Raw genomic sequence first — 19,662 nt, 5'->3', positions numbered from 1 at the left:
CTGCGCCTATACTTTATTTCAAAAGTTTATAGATATGATCATATTGTTTTCCTTAGTGTTGCTCTTTCTGTAATTTCTTGTAAAGTCTTCATTTGTCAAACTGAACCAAACCCTCAATGTCTCTATTCCTAAACAGGGCAATAAAAGACAGCTAAACTGTGATTAAATCAATATATTTTCCCTCTATTTGTATTTAGACACCCTTTGTATTTTGCTCAGGATACACATGGTCTTGGAAGAAAAATACAGCCTTTTTTGTTTCCTCTTGAATGCAGAAGATTACCATTCTTTTTGTAGAATGATCACTTTGTTTGTGAAGGGAGTTTGAGGAACAGGTAAAGTGACCTCTTGCAGCTTAGAAATTGCTCCTCTTAACACCTTGTGCTTTCTTCTTCTCTTGACACTCCATTTCTCTGGAATGTATCCGTCAGCAATTGCAAAATATGAATTTTCAGTTTCTAAAAGTTTAGTGAATTAATGTATTTTAAAAACCAAGATGCACTCTTAATATTAATTAGCTTTCTGTTTTTACAAATGCTAACAAAACAACTTCATGCTGGTTAGCAGGTCAAAAACTGCGTCAGCGGTCAGGAATGAATATTAGAGCCCTGTAGATAAAAATTACAAAACTAAAGTGAACATACAAGTAATAGAAATGGCCTTTTAAGTTTCCCAATAAACTCTTTTACTGTTGCCATTTGCAGCAGAGAAATACTTCTTGATTGCCCAGCACTAAAGTAGCAAAAGAGGCATGTGCTGATTCTTCTGCTAAATTTTTGATTTGACAGAAAAGCCAGGTTTTGCAGCCTACAACCTGCTTGCATTGCCTCTAATTGAGTTTTAAATGTTGCAGTCTGTTTCCTGCTGTAATGATGATTTATATCTTTCTGGTTAGTGAGCTTAGATCATTAGAGCATCCATATTCAAGGGCTGCCTTGAAAAGCACAGCAGTGCTGCAGTCCAGTGAAAAGTTATCTTAAATGATGGTTTTTTACCCTTTTACTTAAAAAGGAACTTCACAGAATACTGTTCTTGTAAGTGGCAAATAAAAACCTCTGTTAAAGACAGAACTTCAATATAGAAAAGTATTTTGGCTAGTCAGGTGTGAAATAATCCCACAAATCATTATTATGAATGATCTACAGAAAGATGACAGGGTTAGTCCAGTTCTTAATGACTCTATCTTGTACTGCTTTTTCAGGGGTATGAGACCCCTTTTGCATTTCACAACATCATTAAAGCAAAGCAAGAAAGACAACGATATTTACTAACTTTGAGTACCAAACCACAAAGAAAACAAGCAGTAAGTGTTTATTTTGGTATTTTGTTCTCTTTTGCAAGCATTCTCGGAGGTGGTTTTTTTCTGAAATGAAACAATAGTTTGTAAATGAGATCTATGTGACTCAGTTTGCAAATGGATATAGATTTTATTGTGAAAGGACTGCTAGAATGCTAATAAGTTTCTTGGGTATACACTGCCCACAAATTTATTTAAATTGCAAAAATTTTCTTCGTTAGTTGAGTTAGTTTTATATAAGAGAGCTATTTGTATTCAGTTATATACAATAAGCCTGCCAGGAACAATTCTGAGACAAGCAGTGCAGGAAGTATTAAGAATCATTGCTCCAATGCAAATCGCATCTGATCCATACTGTTATCCATGCTACTACTGATAGCTTGATAAGAATGTGCGGTTTAAATAGCATTAAATAGATTTTTTATGGTTTTGTTGCTGTTGTTTGTTGTTGGGTTTTTTGTTTGTTTTGTTGGTTTGGGGTTTTTTAGCAGAGATACAAATACCTATAGGAGAACTTTGTTGTAACAATTTTAAAAGGGGAAAAAAAAGGAGCAAACTGCTTTCTGGACTTGCACTATTTGTGCCTGGTGGAGAAGCCTTGCTAGACTGCAGAAGTCTGATGTAGCTTTGTTCTTTCAATTCCCCTATTGCTGCTCTTTGTTTCTAAGAGTAGATCAATGAGAGGGGCTCAAAGAAAGTCCTGAGTCCTTTCCTTCTGAAGCTCAGGACTGGAAATTGTTCCTTGCTCAGCTTGGAAGGGACAGCTCAGACACTTCCAAAATTGGAGGAGGATCTTCTAGACCCTGCCCAGATCCTTGGATCCCCTGTAGTTGCATACTTGGTCAGTCCTCGATGGAAGAGATTACAGTAATGTTGTCCATGGCGAGTTTCTAATCCTTGATCCTCTAAGAGAAATTGTCAAAACATTTCCAGAGTTTTAGGTCTTTTCTATGTAGCAGTTTCAGTGAGCCTTTAATCAAAGCTGAAAAGGTATTTGAAATTAACAAAGATGACTTTTCTCATGTATTTAATACCTAAAATAGTTTTTTAGACTTTTATAATTCTTAAACAAAGGACTAACATTCATATGTCTGTTCTTTGGTGGAAAACCTCAAGTATTTCTTAGCTGTATGTGCATTCTTTTGAGGTAAGAGAATTATTTGTTGGGGAGGGTTTTTTTTTTTTTCTTTTTATTGCAGAATTGTCTGTTGTTCGGGACAGCATGAAAAAGGAGAAAAATGGCTTGAAATCCTATTCTTTTCCACTTGCGTTATTTCATAACACATTCATCAGCTCTGCTTCCTGTGATGCATAGATATCCCTGCTTTGCTTGGTCACTAAAAAGACACACACACAATTATTTTCTTTTGTGGGTGATGATCTTCTAAAACCCAATTGCCTTACTTGTATGTTTTCTGAAGGTAAAGTCTTGTCTTCACTGACTCATATTTATTTGTCACAATGATGTGTCTTCCTTTTTTTGTAAGAAGCTTCTGTTGATTTTGCTGCTTTTTTTTTTTCTTTTATCACATGCTTTTCAGCTTTCTAGCAGTCTATTTATAGTAGACAGACTGTTGAAGGTCTTTATTGAATTTTCTCTACCAAGTTGAGTAGTAAATATTTCAATTTGAAATATAGATACACAAGAATATCATATAAAATTCTCAATGAAAATATAGGTTATAAAGCTTCTGTAGTACAAGAAAACTTTTGGATGCAATAAATACAGGTTTATGATCCAAGAGGTATTTTTTTTTTATTACTTAGCCAGATACAAGAGGCTAAAAACCAGACAGCCAAGCAATTTCTACAGTTTCAGTGAAGCACAGGCAAGCTCTAACAAACATACGAATACATTAGAATTGTATTGTTTTTATGTGCCTGAAAGGTTTCTGCCTTTAGGTCACTTCAAATAACCAGATTATTGCAGTCCAAAAGAGGAGCAAGCAGCCTGGAAAGTCCATGAAGTGCAAATAGCATATTTTTTTTCTTAGTACACATTTTTCACTTCACAGTAACAAATCCACAAGAGAACTATTTTCCTGAAATTGCTGGACTGTTGAGAGCCATGTTTGACCGATCCATTGTACTAACCATTACAAAGGAGAAGCAGCAGCAGCAATCTGTGCCTCATAAAGGAATGTATAAAGAGAGCAAAAGATTTTGTTTCATTAAGTCAAGGCAGCGTCTTCTTGGGAATAAAGCTTCTTGCCTGTTTGCAAGCAAGGAATAGAATAGCTAGAAATATGCATAAAAAATAATATAAATGGCATCAGTACAGAAGATACCAGGTTCACTATTCTTCTTGTGTAAAAAAAGACGGTTAGTTAAGCTAGTCATTATAAAAAACAAAGGGAATTAGACATTAATAAAGAAATGAATGAATAGGAAATCTGAGTGGACTCATTCCTTGTAGTGAAGGTCTATTGAACTGAAGTTGGAGTTACAATTTCTTTCAGGGTGCTGGAGTCCAAACTTTCTGTCTGATGGTATGTGGATGGTAGTAAGCAACAATGTAAAATTTAAGCATCTGTAAGTATCAATAGACCTATACAGCTTTATAAATCCAGGGTAGATGCAGACATGATTGCTTAAAGACACAATGGAGTCTTGTGTGTTGGCTGTTTTCCTCACCAATTACAGCAATTTTGTTGCAAGACAATTAGTATCATTGCTAGATTTACTACATTTCCTTGACTGTGTGGGGAAGTTGACACTCTTCATTTTGCTTTTGGGTTTTGAGGGTTTTTTTTGGTAATACTAACTTTTTTTCTTGTTGTAGTGGATGTTCAGCTTCCCATGATATTTCACCATTTTGGTTGATGGTTTCATTGTTCTAGTGAAGGACTCTGGTCAGAGAGACTCATGGAGCTGCCTTGATAAGGGTCTGTGGTTTTGAGCACTTCCCTGAGTTTTTGCTTGACTCTGCTTTGTCAGACGTCAGGTTGTCACCAGCCTGCGTGGGGTGGAACCTCACAGCCTGTAAGAGGTAGTGGTGTTTCTCTCTGAAATTTAGTGGTAATGAGGAGTTACAAACACCAGACAGATTAATAAAATGCTAGATGAAGAATTTCACATAAAAAAGGTACTCTGTAACTGTGAGCATTTCCAACTGGTGGCGAAACATTTCACCAGGAATGTTTTCATGGTTGTCGTTTCCTACAGTTATGAGCTGAATTTAAAGCTGCAGGAACTGCATGCTAGAGAGAGACAAGGAGATAAATGCAATTGTTTTAATATCATGAAAAGGATTTTTTTTTCTTCTTCCATGAAAAAAATAAACTAATCTATGGCTGGTTTGGGGGTTAGTATTGTAGGACATTATAGTTGGAAAGAACATTTTCTGTAATGACTTAAACTGATAATATATTTGGTATTAGCCAAAAGCAGACAATGTTCTTTCCGAAAAGTGAGTCATTCTAGGGAGCAAGAGAGTTAAAGAGGAAAGTTCTTCTGAAATAAGGCCTTAACTTCTTCAATCCCTGCATAAACATAGTGTTGTGTTTAAAAAAAAAAAAATCACCATTACCCAACTTGCATGGAATGGAAACAGGGAATGCTCATCTCTTATTGCCCCATTCAAGCATTATATTGTTGTGTGCTCTGATGGGATTGTGTTACATATAATTTGTATTATCTCTTTGGCTGGGGCTGATTCAAACAGCAGAGTTCTTTATCTTGCAAGTGCAAAGTGTAAGGTGTGGAGATCCTTGGATGGAGATACTGAATTCATATACACTTAATTCACATATCAAATGCCAAAGAAATCTTGTTTGACTGATAGACAGCATATTAAACACTCACCTCCCCTTGGAATGTCTGGTCTGTAATCATTAAAAATATATTTACTAACCCTATATTAGAAGCCTGAAAGGATACGATATTTGAGATTAGTGGTAGACTACAGACCAGAACAGTGCCATAAATGCCAAGTCAGTGTAACAGAATTTTTCTTCAGTTTTTTTCACCTGATACTTTCTTTGCAAGTTGGTGGCCTTTTCTTCTTACCTCTGTTTCTGAATAGCAGTACTCTCTTACCTCCCAGAACAATTTACTGCTTGTGATGTGGTTATTGGCTGTCTGCTGAAATAATACTTCTTTCCTGTCACTCCCTTCCTCTGACTTTTTTTTCCCCTCTTCAGCCAGACATTAGGAAAACAATTCTTAATATAGTGTGAGGGACTGGTTAGCTTGCTTGAGGAGCATAGTGCAAGAGCTAGCCCAAATCTGCCTGGCTGCCACCCCTGGTGCTACCCTGAGTCCTTTCTAACTTGCTTACACTCATTATGTGCCTAATAACAAGGTTATAGAAAGAAATATAATTAAGGCTATTCAGTTCATCAACATGACTTCTTTGTGTTTGTTTTCATAATCATCATTAAGTGATAGCAGTTTGTTTCTGGAACTAGGTATTCTTAAACGTGTCTTTTAACCCCAACCATTCTATGATTCATGTTGATTTAGGATCAGCATATGGATTTAACCACCTACTCAAGATCATGTTTATGTTTTCATCAAGAAGAAATCAATGTGGTCAGCTCCTCCTTGCACTGGCTCTCCTAACTCATTATCATGTGAGCTTTTACCAGGACAAAAAATTACTTTGGAGAGCTTTCTCTTGAAAGCACCTTCCTCAAAGGTTAAGCATTTTTCACCAGAATTAGATTTGCATAAGACTTTGATTATGGAATTTAGATTCTATAATTTCAAAAAGTCATTTTCTGTGTCTTAAACTAGAACTGGGGAAACTTGCACATTGCTTGCTTTCCTTTACCTTATACCCATATCCTATCACATGAACACCCATAGTACAGAAAGGCTGGATTAAAGTAATGGCTCAAGCCCACTAAGATGGGTGCAAAAACTGAGATTAAAGGTCAGTAGGTCTTCACTGCTGGTTCTTTTCATTCATGCCTCTGAATATAGCCCAAATGCTGCACTTCACTGAATTTCTTTAAGCTATTTGTGCTGGCTCTTCCAACTCAGGATGCATTCAAGTATCCATGTTGACACTGATGGTAGCTAATTAAGAGCACAGGAATTTGAGAAATATTATTTGTATTTTCCCTTCTGTTTTGGGGAAATACAGAGTGCTATAGATCCAAAGGTAACAAAGAAATATGGTTTTTTGTGATGAGCAGATGTTTGTTTTCCACTGATAAGACAAATCATTGCACTGAAGGAAGGAGGATGCTCTTTGTAATAGAGTGTTGCTTCTGATTCTTAATAAAACACTTAGTGGGGGTGGCATAAAGCATAAAGTACGGCTGTGATGGCACAGAATGAGGAAACTGTGACAACAAATGTTATCCCCAGGTGAAAATGGAAAACCTATGTTATCAGCCAACATGAAGTTTTTGTGATTGGGTGTTTAGATACTAGGCATTCATATACTGAAGCTTGACATGCTAATACTGCTACCTGTAAAATCTTGTAAGTTTTTGGGTACTTGGAAGGTAATTGGATTGCAGTCTGTGATGGTAACACCGCTCTGAAATTCTGCAGTAAGAAGAGCAAACAAGGATACTATCCGTCAAGCCCCTGTAAATAACTGAGGCTTTCTTTGGGCTTTATATAACTATCACTGTATCCATGTAATACTAGTGCCTGTGTTTTAACTTTACTGGGGCTGGGATTTATGAGAGAAATACTGATTGTAGAGAAACCTGTCCCTAAGAGCTGAATTAAATTATCAACAAAAAAAATTATCCTGTTATTTCAGCTTCTCCTCTTCAAAAGCCCTTTTTTCATTTTGCATTGTTTCACCTTCCCTAAATTTCATTTGGAGCATTGTGTTTAAAGCCAGGCTGTGCCTACTTCTTCTGCAGGATCTACCTTCCTCCTTGAAAGGGCTGTCTGCTTCTGGTGTACTGAATTCGATGCAGCATTATAAAGATGCATTGTTCCCTCTCAGGCTATCCCTGCCTTCCTACTGACTGAACCTGTAACCTTATAAACTGTTAAAATTCCTTGGGCCTTTGTTTTTGTACATCTGTAAAACTGAGGATAAGAGAGTTTTCCTATTGCTATAAATAACCTTGATCACAGGATATGAGCTGGAAATCCTGACCCAAACACCAATCAAGCACTTTCCTCACAAGTAATCCTTCTGATGGGGTTATTTGTGGAATGTGCCTTGCTCCCTGATGCTAAGAGTGCATTAACAGGAGATAATGACAGTATGCTTGCTTTTACATTTGGTAAGGAGGATGCTCAGGGGCAGTGCTGACCCTGGGAGGGTGGCAGGGGAAGAGCTGGTTGTTTCCTGGATGGGTATGGGAATGAATACTGTTTTAGTCCTGTCACGTTTTATTTCTCCCTCTGTGACCTAATTCAGCACCTTCTGGTATATGTGATGAAAGCAGCTACCTCTGTTGATCTTGGAAAAAAAGATCTGTAAAATATTCACTAGATTACCATCCCCTTTCTACTACCTCTCTGTTATGTGGCTTTGACCTGGAATTGAAAATTTTCATTTGGCACCTCACTGCTATAATACCAACTTACTCTTCTGAAAAATTCAGCTGGGGTAGGGTCATGGAGAGAAGGGATTTTTCTCTGCCAGTGTAGGTTTTGCATTACTTGGTAGAGCCTGTTTCCTGAGTCTTGTTTCTGGTATTTTCTATATACACAAAGGCACTCCTCTGCTTGCTAGGCTTATGTACCTGGTTTTTATTTTGTTTCGAGACACTGCAAATATTGTGACGTGAAAAGTAATATCGTAGAGCTATTTTTAAAATCTTTGTGCTGAAGGTATTTTTCTAGGCTTAGCATTTTGAAGGGCTTCTGCCACATGGGTTAGGGTTTGGGGGTTTTTTTGCTTCCTTCTTGACCAGAGAATATTAATGACTGTTGTCCTGAAGGTCTTTTCTGATGTGATGTTTTCCCTTCTCTACTCTTTTTCACTCTGCCTCTTCAAATCAAGTGTCATTAATTTGTTCTAGCCTTCAGGGGATGGTGGGAGAAAACTGACTCCTATTAGAAGGAGTGAGCGTGGGTGATCTTTACAGACACTAGAGTTGCAAGTGTTGGCAGAGCAGAACACGGTATAATGTCCTCATGTGTTGCACAGAAAACAGATTTTCCCAAGATGCTCTTTGCCTTTTTTTTTTCCCTCTATGCAAAGAAGGAAAGTCAAATTACATTGGCAAATGTGGCCTTGATGCTTAATTTGTGGTTTCCTTTGCTGTACCTGTATGGTTAATGGTTTCTGGTTTTATCTTTGGTGAACCAGGCCTCTTTATGAAAATACGTAATTGCAGTTTTTTGTTAATGCCAGTTCACTCTGGTAGTATAAACTCATCAATTTGCATGCAATGATTGAAGGGAAAAGATAGATGAAAGCCTATTATAATCACGTTAGATAACCAGATATGAATATGAATGAGATCATGCTTCTTTTGGAAATAGAGCTGTGTTGTTCAATAGACTTCGTATAACAAACATTTATATTAAAGCCCATTATGTTGAGTCTTAGAGTTGTTTTCTTAGGGCAAGTTACTTAGTGAGCTGTCTACATGATTCTGACCTTAATTTCAGTAAGTAATGAAGTCTGCAAGTTCTTTAAACGTCTCACAAACAGGAACAGAAATGCATGGCAATGAAACAGTAGTGTGTGTGACTTAACCAACCACAAACCTTGTGTCTTGAGCTGTCCTTTAGTGAGCAGAGGCAAATAAAAACTTCTGCAGTTTCATCTTTTATTTTGTACTTCTTCCTTCTTGTTCTCCAGGAAATAAGGAAGAAAATTGCTCTTTATTTAGTGATTAAAAAAAAAAATAGTGGAATAAAGCTGTGGCATTCTGAACATTTCATATTGCTATGGCAATACATAATGTTCCTCGGGTACACGCTTGCATACAAAGCTCATTCAAGCTGTAAGATTGTGTAATTGAAGACATGTGACCCTTATATGCGACTTCGTTACTAAATTTTGAGGAAAATCAGAGCCTTCTGGTTAGTAGTTGAACCCTTCAAAAACAAGTAGTAGTTTTCCTTGAAGCACCTGAGAATTTCATGCATATAGCTCTTGTAGTTGTTTTCCCTCGTATTTATGAGTTTTCTGAGGAAGCCCAGTCTTTGATGACTCAGCTACAGAAGTTGGTCGAGTTGATTTTGCTTTGCCTTTGTCCACTGTAAGTACTCCTTCCTCACTTGGCTTCTTCACTTAGCCTTTTGTAACTTTGCATTGCTTCAAACTGCTTGCCTGGGGAAATGTTTAGGACATACTTCTCATTGGACATGCAGCCTCTTTACCATCTTACTTTGTAAATCTGTACAAATGACCAGCCACAAGTCTGCTTAGACACGTGCAGGTTTACATGGTGCAATCATTTCTTTGTCTGTCAGGCTTTGTAAGTACGAGGTGTCTTTAAAAAGCAGTAAGCTCTTGGAAGCATGTGCTCACTAATGGAGTGGTAAGCTGCTAAATGCTTCCAAAACATTATACAAAGCAGCTTCCTTTGGGATTTGCAGTCTGCATTCTGCAGTGTAACTCAATAGGGTGTTTTTCTCCCTTAGGTTTTTTAATATTGTGTGCTGCTTTGCTCAAGCACAGTCTTTTGGAACTCAGTGCAAAAACATCCCTAGCTCAGTGAATGTAAAGAACAAGTTGTCAAGTGATGGATATTATTCCCTACACAGTGGTTTAAAAGATGTCTGCTTGATTGTTGTTAATTGTCATACATGTATGAGTTTGCAAAGGTTGCTTCTGGAGCTGGTGATAGTGTAGCATATCTGCTCCTAATACCTGCTGGTATTTGAAGATGGCAATATAATCTTGCGATACATTGAATGAAAATTCAGTTGAAACTGTAATTGTATTTTACTATCAGACTATAATGTTACACCAATTAAGTATATACCTGATAAATGAGAAAATAAGTGCAGCATATCCAAACGGTTGCAGATAGAAATTTTTGAATTTACACTGCTTAGTGTGCTGTGAATATAAATTTTGTTCTTAATATCCATTTGGAGTGGGAAGCCATACAGAATAATCTTTGGACTGAGTTTGTATGTAGTGAAGAGCATTTAGTTATCCGAAGGAAGGTATGTGAAGAGCATTCACAGACTTTTTATTTGTGCCAATAGACATTGCACTCTAAATCACTGTTTTACCGCTTTGTCGTCTATAAATAAACTGGCAAACACACTGCTCAGCTTTGAATTTCCTTCACTGTTAGTACCTCTTGAAATCAGTGGTTCCTGTTTCAGTATTGCTTGTTGCTTTGACATAAAGAGAAATCCTCGCAGTGAAGCCATCAGAAACATAATTTAATTTGTATTAGGATGACAAAAATATTTCTTCTGTGTCTCCCCCATGTCCAGTTTCTATTTTTGTTACAAAATGGTATTTTATAGACAGTTAAAGTAGAAAAAACCTGCTGCTATAGGTTAAGTAGTAGATCAAAGTACCATCATAACAAGTAGAAAAAGCTGCTCAGAAACATGATTTCTCAGGAATCGCAAGGGCAGTCCTGGGAACTTGAATCTTGTGAAGGGGGCCTATGTCTTCCCTGAAAACTTCCTCAATGGAGATAAATTTCTAAGGAGTCCACAAACAATTAGTGTTTCTCAAACTCTCTGATTGTAGCAACAGTTAATTTGTTGGAGATCAGGCTATTAGTTTCAAATAACTTTAAAATTTCTTTACATTTGAAACATTTCTAGTGTGTTGTGCCATGCTGGAGCTTGCTGCCTTGAGAGTTTAGGTAGGGTGTCGACAGGCTCAGAGAGACAAATTCTTAAGCAACAAATTCAGTGCCTGAACTGATCCCTGGAAATAGTAAGCGAGTAGAAAAAGTTGCCCAGCTGGCAATTTCAGGGTACAAAGGAAGTTGTAAAGCACTGTGTAAATTCAGCAGCACTGTCTTTTCAGGGGAGAAAAAATTGCTGTCAGATTACTTTGTTATTATAAATTAATGAGTGTAAAAAGGCTGTGACTTGACGGCACTTTCGGGAAATCAGTAATTTTGGAAAGCATGTGAATTCCTCCTCTGTTGGTTTTTTTTTTTCCTTTTTTTTTTTTTTTTTTGTATGAATGCAGCTGCTTTTAATGTTAATCCTGTGCACATAGGAACCATACTTTATGTTCCCTGTGTTCATAGTTGAAATCCATAAGTACATTGATCCTGGAGATCTTCATTAAAAATGGAATTTCCTGCTTCACTGTGATGTGGATTTTTTTGTTATTATTTGATGAAAAAATGTTCATACCTCTTTGCACGTGTTGTTTAATATCAAGAGCTCCAGTACTAAAAGAGGGTCTGTGCAGCTGTAAGGAAACAGGATGTGTCTGGCAAAATTGACTGGAACAACAGATTCAATGCTAATGCCTGTGAAAGAGTAAACCTGAATGTAGAATAACTAGTGTGCTTTTATTTATTTTTTTCCTGTAACAAGAAGGAGGAAGGTAGTGGACTTAGCAGTGTGGAGTGGATATGGAACTTCTCCTGTGCACTCTTGGTGGGATGGTGCTGCAAGTTCTTTGTTACTGATATGAAGCTGCAACATGGCATGAAGACTATGACAGTTATTGGCTGGTGGATGTTTCTGCCTTTATGAATGGAAATATAATGCTGGATCTCTTTTGCCTCCACCTAATGAAAGATAAAGCCCTGATTCAACTGCCTGGGAAATCTTCCAGATCTGAGATTCATAGGAATTTAGAGTTGGAAAAGAAAGGTAGCAGAACTATAGCTTTAGAAGCAGTTGCAGTTCTTTTCAAACTATAAATGGAGCATAGTACTGTATGCATGCAAAGTTGCCCCTTTAATTCATTTGTAAATCAGGCTATTCATCAGAATCTGAGTACATGGATTTTACATTGCAAGGACATTTCAAGCCTATACATGCAAACCTGGAAAGTGTAAAGTCTGTAAGGTATACCATCCTATTCCAGGCAAAATACTAATTGGATTAACTGTATGTAACATTGTAGTTTTCCAGTAGGAACTCTGGGATTTGACCATAATAAATTAAACCTCAATGCTAACTCTTTATTTTGAGCATCTTCCTCCCTCTGCTTTTACCTGCTGATTTTAAGCTTCTCTTTTGGAACTACTTTAATTGACAAGGTTAGTTTTAGCACTGGGCTTTTCAGCTTTCCATCTTTCGGGGGGTTTGTTTTGTTTTGTTCTTCCTGGATATCTATTGCTAAGTATAAAAGAAGTAGGCTGCTCTGTGCAAAGTGCCTAGAATATCCATCAAGTACCCATTTTCAAGACCAATTCAGACTTTTGCAACTTGTGGGATTGCAGAGCTTTGCACTTTTTATTTCTGTCCTGTTCACTGATTTGCTCATTGTTTTTCTAACTTGTGACAAATTCAGGGACATGCAGCTCCTTGCAGAAAGCTTTCTAACCTTTCTGGTTTCTCTGTAATGGCTTCAGTGTATTTTCCTGTTTATGTCTGCATACCAAAAGAAAAAAAAAAAGTCTAGTTTCTTTGTGCTTTAAGTGAAAGTAAAAATGTTAAATCCATTTTAAAATCTTTCAGTCTTGTTCAACTTCAGGTTTTTGCAGTTGGAGCAAATGGGGGCGGGCGATAATTGGTAGAGCTGTACAGTTATGTAACTAAAAGCTTTTCTGCTGGAAGTTAGGAGAGCAGATTGCCTGGCCATCAAATCGCAACACGTGTTTTTAACTTCCCACAGTGTCCATGCAGAGGAGTACAGTCAAGAAGTGTATATTGGTTTGGTAGATTAATGTGTTCAAATAAAGATGTTACAAAAAATTTTTCTTTGGGGTACAAACATTTTTTTTAGAGAAACAGTGGTGGTATTATACCACTTGGGGATTTAAATAGTATTTATTTTTCATAATTAATGGAAGATATTATTCTTAGGTTGAAATTGTAACACTTGATGGCTTTTAGCATGAAAGTTGTCATCTAAAACTCAGTGGGGAATCAACTAGTAAAAAGATTATATGGTGTATCACAGTGGTGACAAGATAAAATATGCTATTTTATGGGGAAAATATCATGTTACTATCACAGAAGAATGGTCAGCTAGCCAGCAATCATGAATTGTGTCACCACTTTCATAAAAATATTCATGAAAGCAGTGACTAAGGTATCAGTGGGTTTTTTCTGTACCAAGAGGGTGGGTGAGTGGTGGGTTTAATTTGGATGGGGGTTCTTTCTGGCTTTTGTATTTAGTTTTTTTGATAGAATGACACTATATGGATCTTATTATTAGTGTATACATTCAGGGAAAAGCGATACACATATAAAACTATAATGTGAACTGGACTGAGATGAAAGACAATCGCGCATGAGCACTTTGCACTGCGAGTTTGTTGGACTTGGTGTTGCAGCTGCTGTATATAGTCCTTTCGTATCTATATGGAGTTGTGACTTCAGCTTCTCCATGGCATCTTGACAAATGTGAGGTTTGCTTATCTGTGGTGGAACAAGACTGTTACCTGAAAGAGAGTATCTGAGTTCTACTTAAGGTGGGCTGCTGCTGTGAGACAAGGCCCATCTTGGACTCTTGGTTTTATTCAGTAACTTCAAAATCACCCTTACAGTGTGAAAATCTTGTTTGTTTGTTTGTTTTTTGGGTCACTGAAGGGAAAACCAGTCTAAACTGATCTCAGTACCAGTCAGGGCTGTTAACATCACCTTTGTTAAGGATCATTGCCATAAAAACTCTGGCCTTGACCCTAAATGGGATGTGCATGGGGGAAGTTTTCTCTTGAGCAGAGGAAACAAAGTAAGGCAAAACTAAGCAGATTTTGACACTGCACTCTTAGTTAGGCATCCATGGGGTTCTCCAAAAGCGTTCCTTCCTGCAAGTGCTTGAAATCACCCCACCAGGGAGCTTGCAGTTTCACAAGAGGGCAGAGTCAAACTCTTGCCCCTAAGGCCCAGTCAGAGACATCCTGGCTTAGCCCAGGCTGCGTGTCAATTGTGCTTGGTCTGTCACATTTATTGGGGCTGCTCTTTCTAGGGAAACAGTCTGTTAGATTGACTTCATTGCAATGAAGTTGAACAAATCATAATTATGGGAGGTTAAATAAAGGGGTAGAGGTTAAAGCATGAAACACCATTGTCCTCTTGTGTAAGGCATGGTTGGGGAAAGCAAGCAGGATGTTTTTCCATTCAGAAACCAGAAGTCGGAAATGTGTTGGTTTAACCAGGCGTACACAGGACAGGTATGCTTTGCATTTTATGGGAAGGCTATTGCTGTTCCTCTGGGTTTAAGACTAGGAAGAATAGAGGAGTAATTTTAAAAGAAAGAGTAACCTTGCCTTGGTCATGTTCTCTTTTTCAGGGTAGCTTTGGTTTGTCTTACTGCTGTTGCCAGTATTGTGAGCTTTGGTGGCGGTACCAGGAATGGACAGATACCTATAAAAATAATTATAGACCAGATGTACCTGATGGCTCTCCCTTAGTTATTTGGTAGTGTTTTGCACACACATATATGGATGTACATCATAGAAAACAGCTTCTGCTGGGCCAGCTGCCAGTCCTCAACCACTGTTTAACTAGTGAATGATACACAGAATTGTCATAACATGTCTTGTAACACAGTGACTTTGGATTGTGTGTGCCTAAGATGATTTTTGCATGGTGAATCTAAATATTGCTCTTCTTCTCTTCTAGTTTGTGGAGACATCCATGGTCAGTTCTTTGACTTGATGAAACTGTTTGAAGTGGGAGGTTCTCCTGCCAACACGCGGTACCTCTTCCTGGGGGACTATGTGGACAGAGGGTACTTCAGCATTGAAGTAAGTTTCTAATTTCTGGGTTTGAGTGCAAAACTGCTTGCAGCATGCTATGTATATTTACCATCATATCTTAACTAGTTCAGGAATACTGAGGCTCTTCACAGATACCATGTTGACGTTGCTGGTGTTGTTTTTATAAAGATTGCTTGGAATCCAGCCAAATCCCACTATATCTGTGCTGGAAAGCTGACACAGAATGGTGCTAACTAGTGGCCATCTAAATATAGCACAGAAGGCATCGTGCTCTGCAGCTTGCGAAAGCTGAACAGCCTGAGTAGACTTTAGCTATTAGAAGAGACATAACAGAAAAAAATAAACCCATGACCCATAGTTTAGTTTGACTTCCAGGTTTATTTGATCTGAGTTTCCTGGATGTGAAATTTTAGGAGAATGGCAGGACTAGATGAGAGGTAAATGGGACAAAAAGCCAGCACACAGCATGCTGTGCTGGAGAGAATGAGTAAATTCTGTTTAGATATGGCATGCAGGAGTGCATGGTCTCTGGCTTTTGATGCAGCACTTGAATCCACAGAGAAGCGATGCACGAGTGCGCTGTTGGTGGTGCTGAGATCTGGTGTAGTCTCCAGGTCAGGCTGTAGAATGTGGAGGTCAAATGGCATCTTTAGCTGGCTGGTGAAAAAAACAGTATGCTGTGCAACCTGCCAACTTCGACTAGAAGTGAGTCAAATACCAAGCCCAAATCTGCTGTTCCAGTGCTCATAAAGCAAACTAGATTTTTTCTTCTGTCCTGTGTTACTGTTTGATTTTACAAAGTGACAAGATGAAATGCACCACTGTTGAATAAAACTGGATGTGGATTTGTTTGTCTAGGTTATAGTTGATCCAGTCATTGAACAGTCAATCAGAAACCCTTGCAGCAGCTCTTGAGCTACAGCTTGACTGTTTCTGTGAAAAGTTCACACTTGAACTCCAAGTCAGGGCAGAATGCCCATTACCTGTTGGAAGCAGTATAGATCCTATTGACTAGATCAGATGGCATCATGTGAGAACACGTAACACTGCTGTTTCATTCTACATCCCACATTGAAGTACACTGTTGCCATATTGGTATAAAAGTATATAAGGCCAAGCAGCTGAGTTGTTTATGTGTTTGGAAAATGGATCAGTGCATTATCTTGTCAGTGTTATGCTTATACTATGAAGTTTCTGAAAAATCAGGTTCAGTAAAACTACTTTTGCTTTATTAGTTCATTTTAAAACTTAATTTCAAGTGTTAACAGAATCTTTTGGCACATTTTACAAATAGAAATATGCTATTCCAAGTGCAGATGCTCTAAAAACTTAAGAATTGCGAGGTTCTTTCGCCCACCTGCTAAAAATCAATATAGTCAGGATTTAGTCTCATACTGAAGTCAGCACTTTGATCATTATTTTTTTGAGCTTGAGTTCATGATTTTCTTGAGAACTGATCCACAGTGAGCTGTGAGCTAAATCATTGCTGTGGATTACCATGCCGGATTGTTTGGAAGACTGGGAAGGGGGAGCAGGGGGAACTTCACAGACTTAAACCATTGTGCAGCTCTGTCTTGAACTAACATTTTTGAGTTGTGATAACCTCATTTGTATCTCCTGTAGTCTTCAATTGAGACAAGATGTGTCTGGAAGAGGAAAGTTTTGTCTTGACTTCTATGTATGTAGGCTTATAATAAAAGAAATATAACAAATGGATTTGCTACAGCTTTCAAGTGCTTCTCTGACAGTTTACCCAAATCTGTTCCAGGGCTATTACCAATTAAAGAAATAGCAAGCCATAGAAAACAAAGAAAATTGCTTATGTGTAGGGAATAATCCCCTTAAAAGCTCTCATTTAGCAACCTGTGCATACATACTAAGCAAATTGTATTCTGAATTCACTTTTTCCGTTCAGGAACACTCCTTTTTCACTGGAAGCAGTATTGGCTTCTGCCAGCACCAAGGAAATACCTCAGCTGTCACTTGTATGTAAAGTTCTCAAATCACTGCTTTTTTTTTTTTTTTTTTTGGTCACATAACTTATTTTCCCCACCTGTCACCTTGATTAAAGAATGCCTTTGAAAGGGAAGGTAAGTTTCTGTTTCGTAAGTGTATTTGGATGTAGAGCTGTGCATTCAGGCATGAACTCAGCACAATAAGTAGTGACAAGGAAAGGAAAATTGTGAAGAATGCAACTTGGCATTTAGAGGGGGAGGATGTTTTTGGTGGAGAAGGGGACCTGAGTACATAGATCAGGCACCAACTCTTGTTGGTACTTTGTGCTGGGGAGGTCATGCTGGTAAACAGCCCTAGCCTCAGCTCATACCATGTCAATCACATACTGAGCTTTAGTCCATCAATCTGCTGGCTCCCCTTTCTGCTATGGAGACATGAGACTATTGCAGTTCTGGGGTCTTTCCAAAGGAATTAAGTAGCCTGGTCCAAGATATGTTGGTCTGGTCCAATCATGAGTAAAAGAAGCTTTAAAAAAAATTCCCCTGAGTGTCATGTGATCTCTAGTGTAAAAGTGACACCATTGAGCTTAGACCGAGCTGAGTTCTGATAGTGGGCGAGATAATCCTTCTCTGTGAGCTGCAAAGCATTTGGGATTCTTCTGGATGAAAGGTACTACATAATGCCAGCTATTATCATTAAGAACAGAGAAAGAAATTGCATAAGGTAGGTGGAAGGCATTTGATAATTCAGAGGGGAAAAGACAAAAGTATTTGTATAAGGCACTCAGCAGAAATGTCAGTCCTTGCCCTATGGAGCTTTTGATCCAAGGGCTCAATTCTTCGTGTGCATGCTCCATTTTTACTGGTTAGCTTCACCGCTTGAAGGGGGTGCGTGTTTTGTGTCTCTTCTATTAGTTCTAAGCAACAAGTCAAAGGATGAGAGACTTGATAGAGAGCTTAGAACAGGCAAAATTTAAAAATGTCTAATTGTAGGTAGAATGAGATGAGGTTTCTTGCCACAGACGGAGTCTTTATTCCGTATCTGTGTTCTCTTTTCCATTTGACCTTTTGGCAGAGCCTTGGCATTTATTCACTTAAAATAACAAATTTCTGCAATTTAATATGGTGCATTTGTTTCCTTGGCTATATAACTGATAACATTTCCCTCTTGTGCTTGTGCACTGTTCCAGGGGTTTGACTCCAGAGGAGAAGAAACCCTTTGGTTTTCACTTTCAAACAGGTTTTATGGTCATGGAGAGTAGAAACCCAAATGATCAAAACAGAGGGCTATTTTTATATCTAAAGAATACTTAGAGCATAAGTGGTTCTGCAGGAATAGGTTGTAAGGGAGAATGACTAATCTCTTTACCTGAGTCTGAAAACACTTTTTTGAAAGGCAGACAAATGCTGTGCAGTGTAGGGAGGAGTGTACATGTAGACTGTATTTTCATCACAGTCTTAGAAAAATTACAGAGTAAATACCAACTATAATGCATTAATAATAATATGTAAACCAACTGTTGGAATTATTTTCTTGCTCAATCCCATATAACAGCATACTGGCTTATATGTCAGTTGACCATCATAAGGTATATAGTGATCATTTTTGACAGAGGAAAGAGTTAAAATATGGAGAATTAAACCAATGTTCAAAACTAACAAAACTGGAGTTACGTTTTAAGATTCAAAACATGCATACGCTTCCCTTCCTGAATGCAAAGACTGAAATTGCAGATGGTGAAACTTTTTATGGTATTTCCAGCAAGAACAAAGTGAGATATTTGGAGTGAGTCTGGAATTTGACTGCTGGACCTTGCACCAATTAAAAAAGCATCGGGCAGTCGAGATGCTTCTTAACTCAGGGAACTGTTGGAAATTGGTCTCTTTAATGAAAACAATTATATATAAATATATTAATGTTAGTAAACTGTGGGGGAAGTTAGTGCTGGTGAAGTTGAGTGTTCATTATCTCTCAAGTCTCTGTGAAGATTTGAGGACTTCATCGGAAGAATAAACACCTTTCTGCATCCTCTATTACTGTAGTATGTTAATGTTTTCCAGTAAACAGCTTGATTTAAAATAGTTTGGGCTTGTCAGGAATAGTTCACCAGTGAAGTCAATAGTTTTTTCAGTTCTTTTTAAGCAAAGAAAATCCTAGGACTTTAATTATCCTGAATTTCCTTGCCCTTTTCTTTTATAGACCAGTAGCAAATATCTTGCTTCATAGCAACAATTTGTGTCTTGTGAGAACTTTTTTTGTATGGCAGTGCTCCTCAGAGCTGTGAATATTCAGTAACTCAGCAAATTCAGATTTTTTTAATATATATTAGATTCCCAGACTGGCACATCTGTTTGTGTCAGGGCTGTCCTTGCAGCTTGACTGGTCCTGTGCCAGCTGTTCCCAGTGTGAGTCCCCAGCATGCCAAGAGTCCCTTTTGGCTGCAGGGGGAGAAGATGTGATGGCACCATTTCCCCTGCACTGGTGCCATCTCTGTGTGGGACCCATCTTCTCAGAGAACAGCTGTGGCCAAGACACAAAGTCCAAAAAGGAGAGGTAGGAGCCACCACTTAGAAAGTACTAGCTGTAAGAATTACAGTAACATTTAAGAAAAAGAATTTCCTAGTCACTTCTTGGTTGAAAAAGAGGTACTTCTTTTTGGATATTTTTTTATCTTTTCAGATATTCTTTTTAAAGACTGAA

At 37.9% G+C, this 19,662-nt stretch overlaps 1 protein-coding gene across 3 annotated transcripts in view; it reads left to right on the top strand.

Annotated features, from left to right (window-relative positions):
* PPP3CA (protein phosphatase 3 catalytic subunit alpha) overlaps positions 1-19,662 on the top strand; it is a 177,272-nt gene that overhangs the window by 111,493 nt on the left and 46,117 nt on the right. For all 3 annotated transcript variants that reach the window (XM_048303071.1, XM_048303072.1, XM_048303070.1), the window contains exon 3: positions 14,909-15,033. In XM_048303071.1, coding sequence (XP_048159028.1) covers positions 14,909-15,033 — 125 coding nt within the window. The remainder of the gene's footprint in view (positions 1-14,908; positions 15,034-19,662) is intronic.

This window comes from Corvus hawaiiensis, chromosome 5 (genome assembly GCF_020740725.1).
Source record: "Corvus hawaiiensis isolate bCorHaw1 chromosome 5, bCorHaw1.pri.cur, whole genome shotgun sequence".
Taxonomy (NCBI): Eukaryota; Metazoa; Chordata; class Aves; order Passeriformes; family Corvidae; genus Corvus; species Corvus hawaiiensis.
This window is presented reverse-complemented; position numbering and strand designations above follow the sequence as displayed.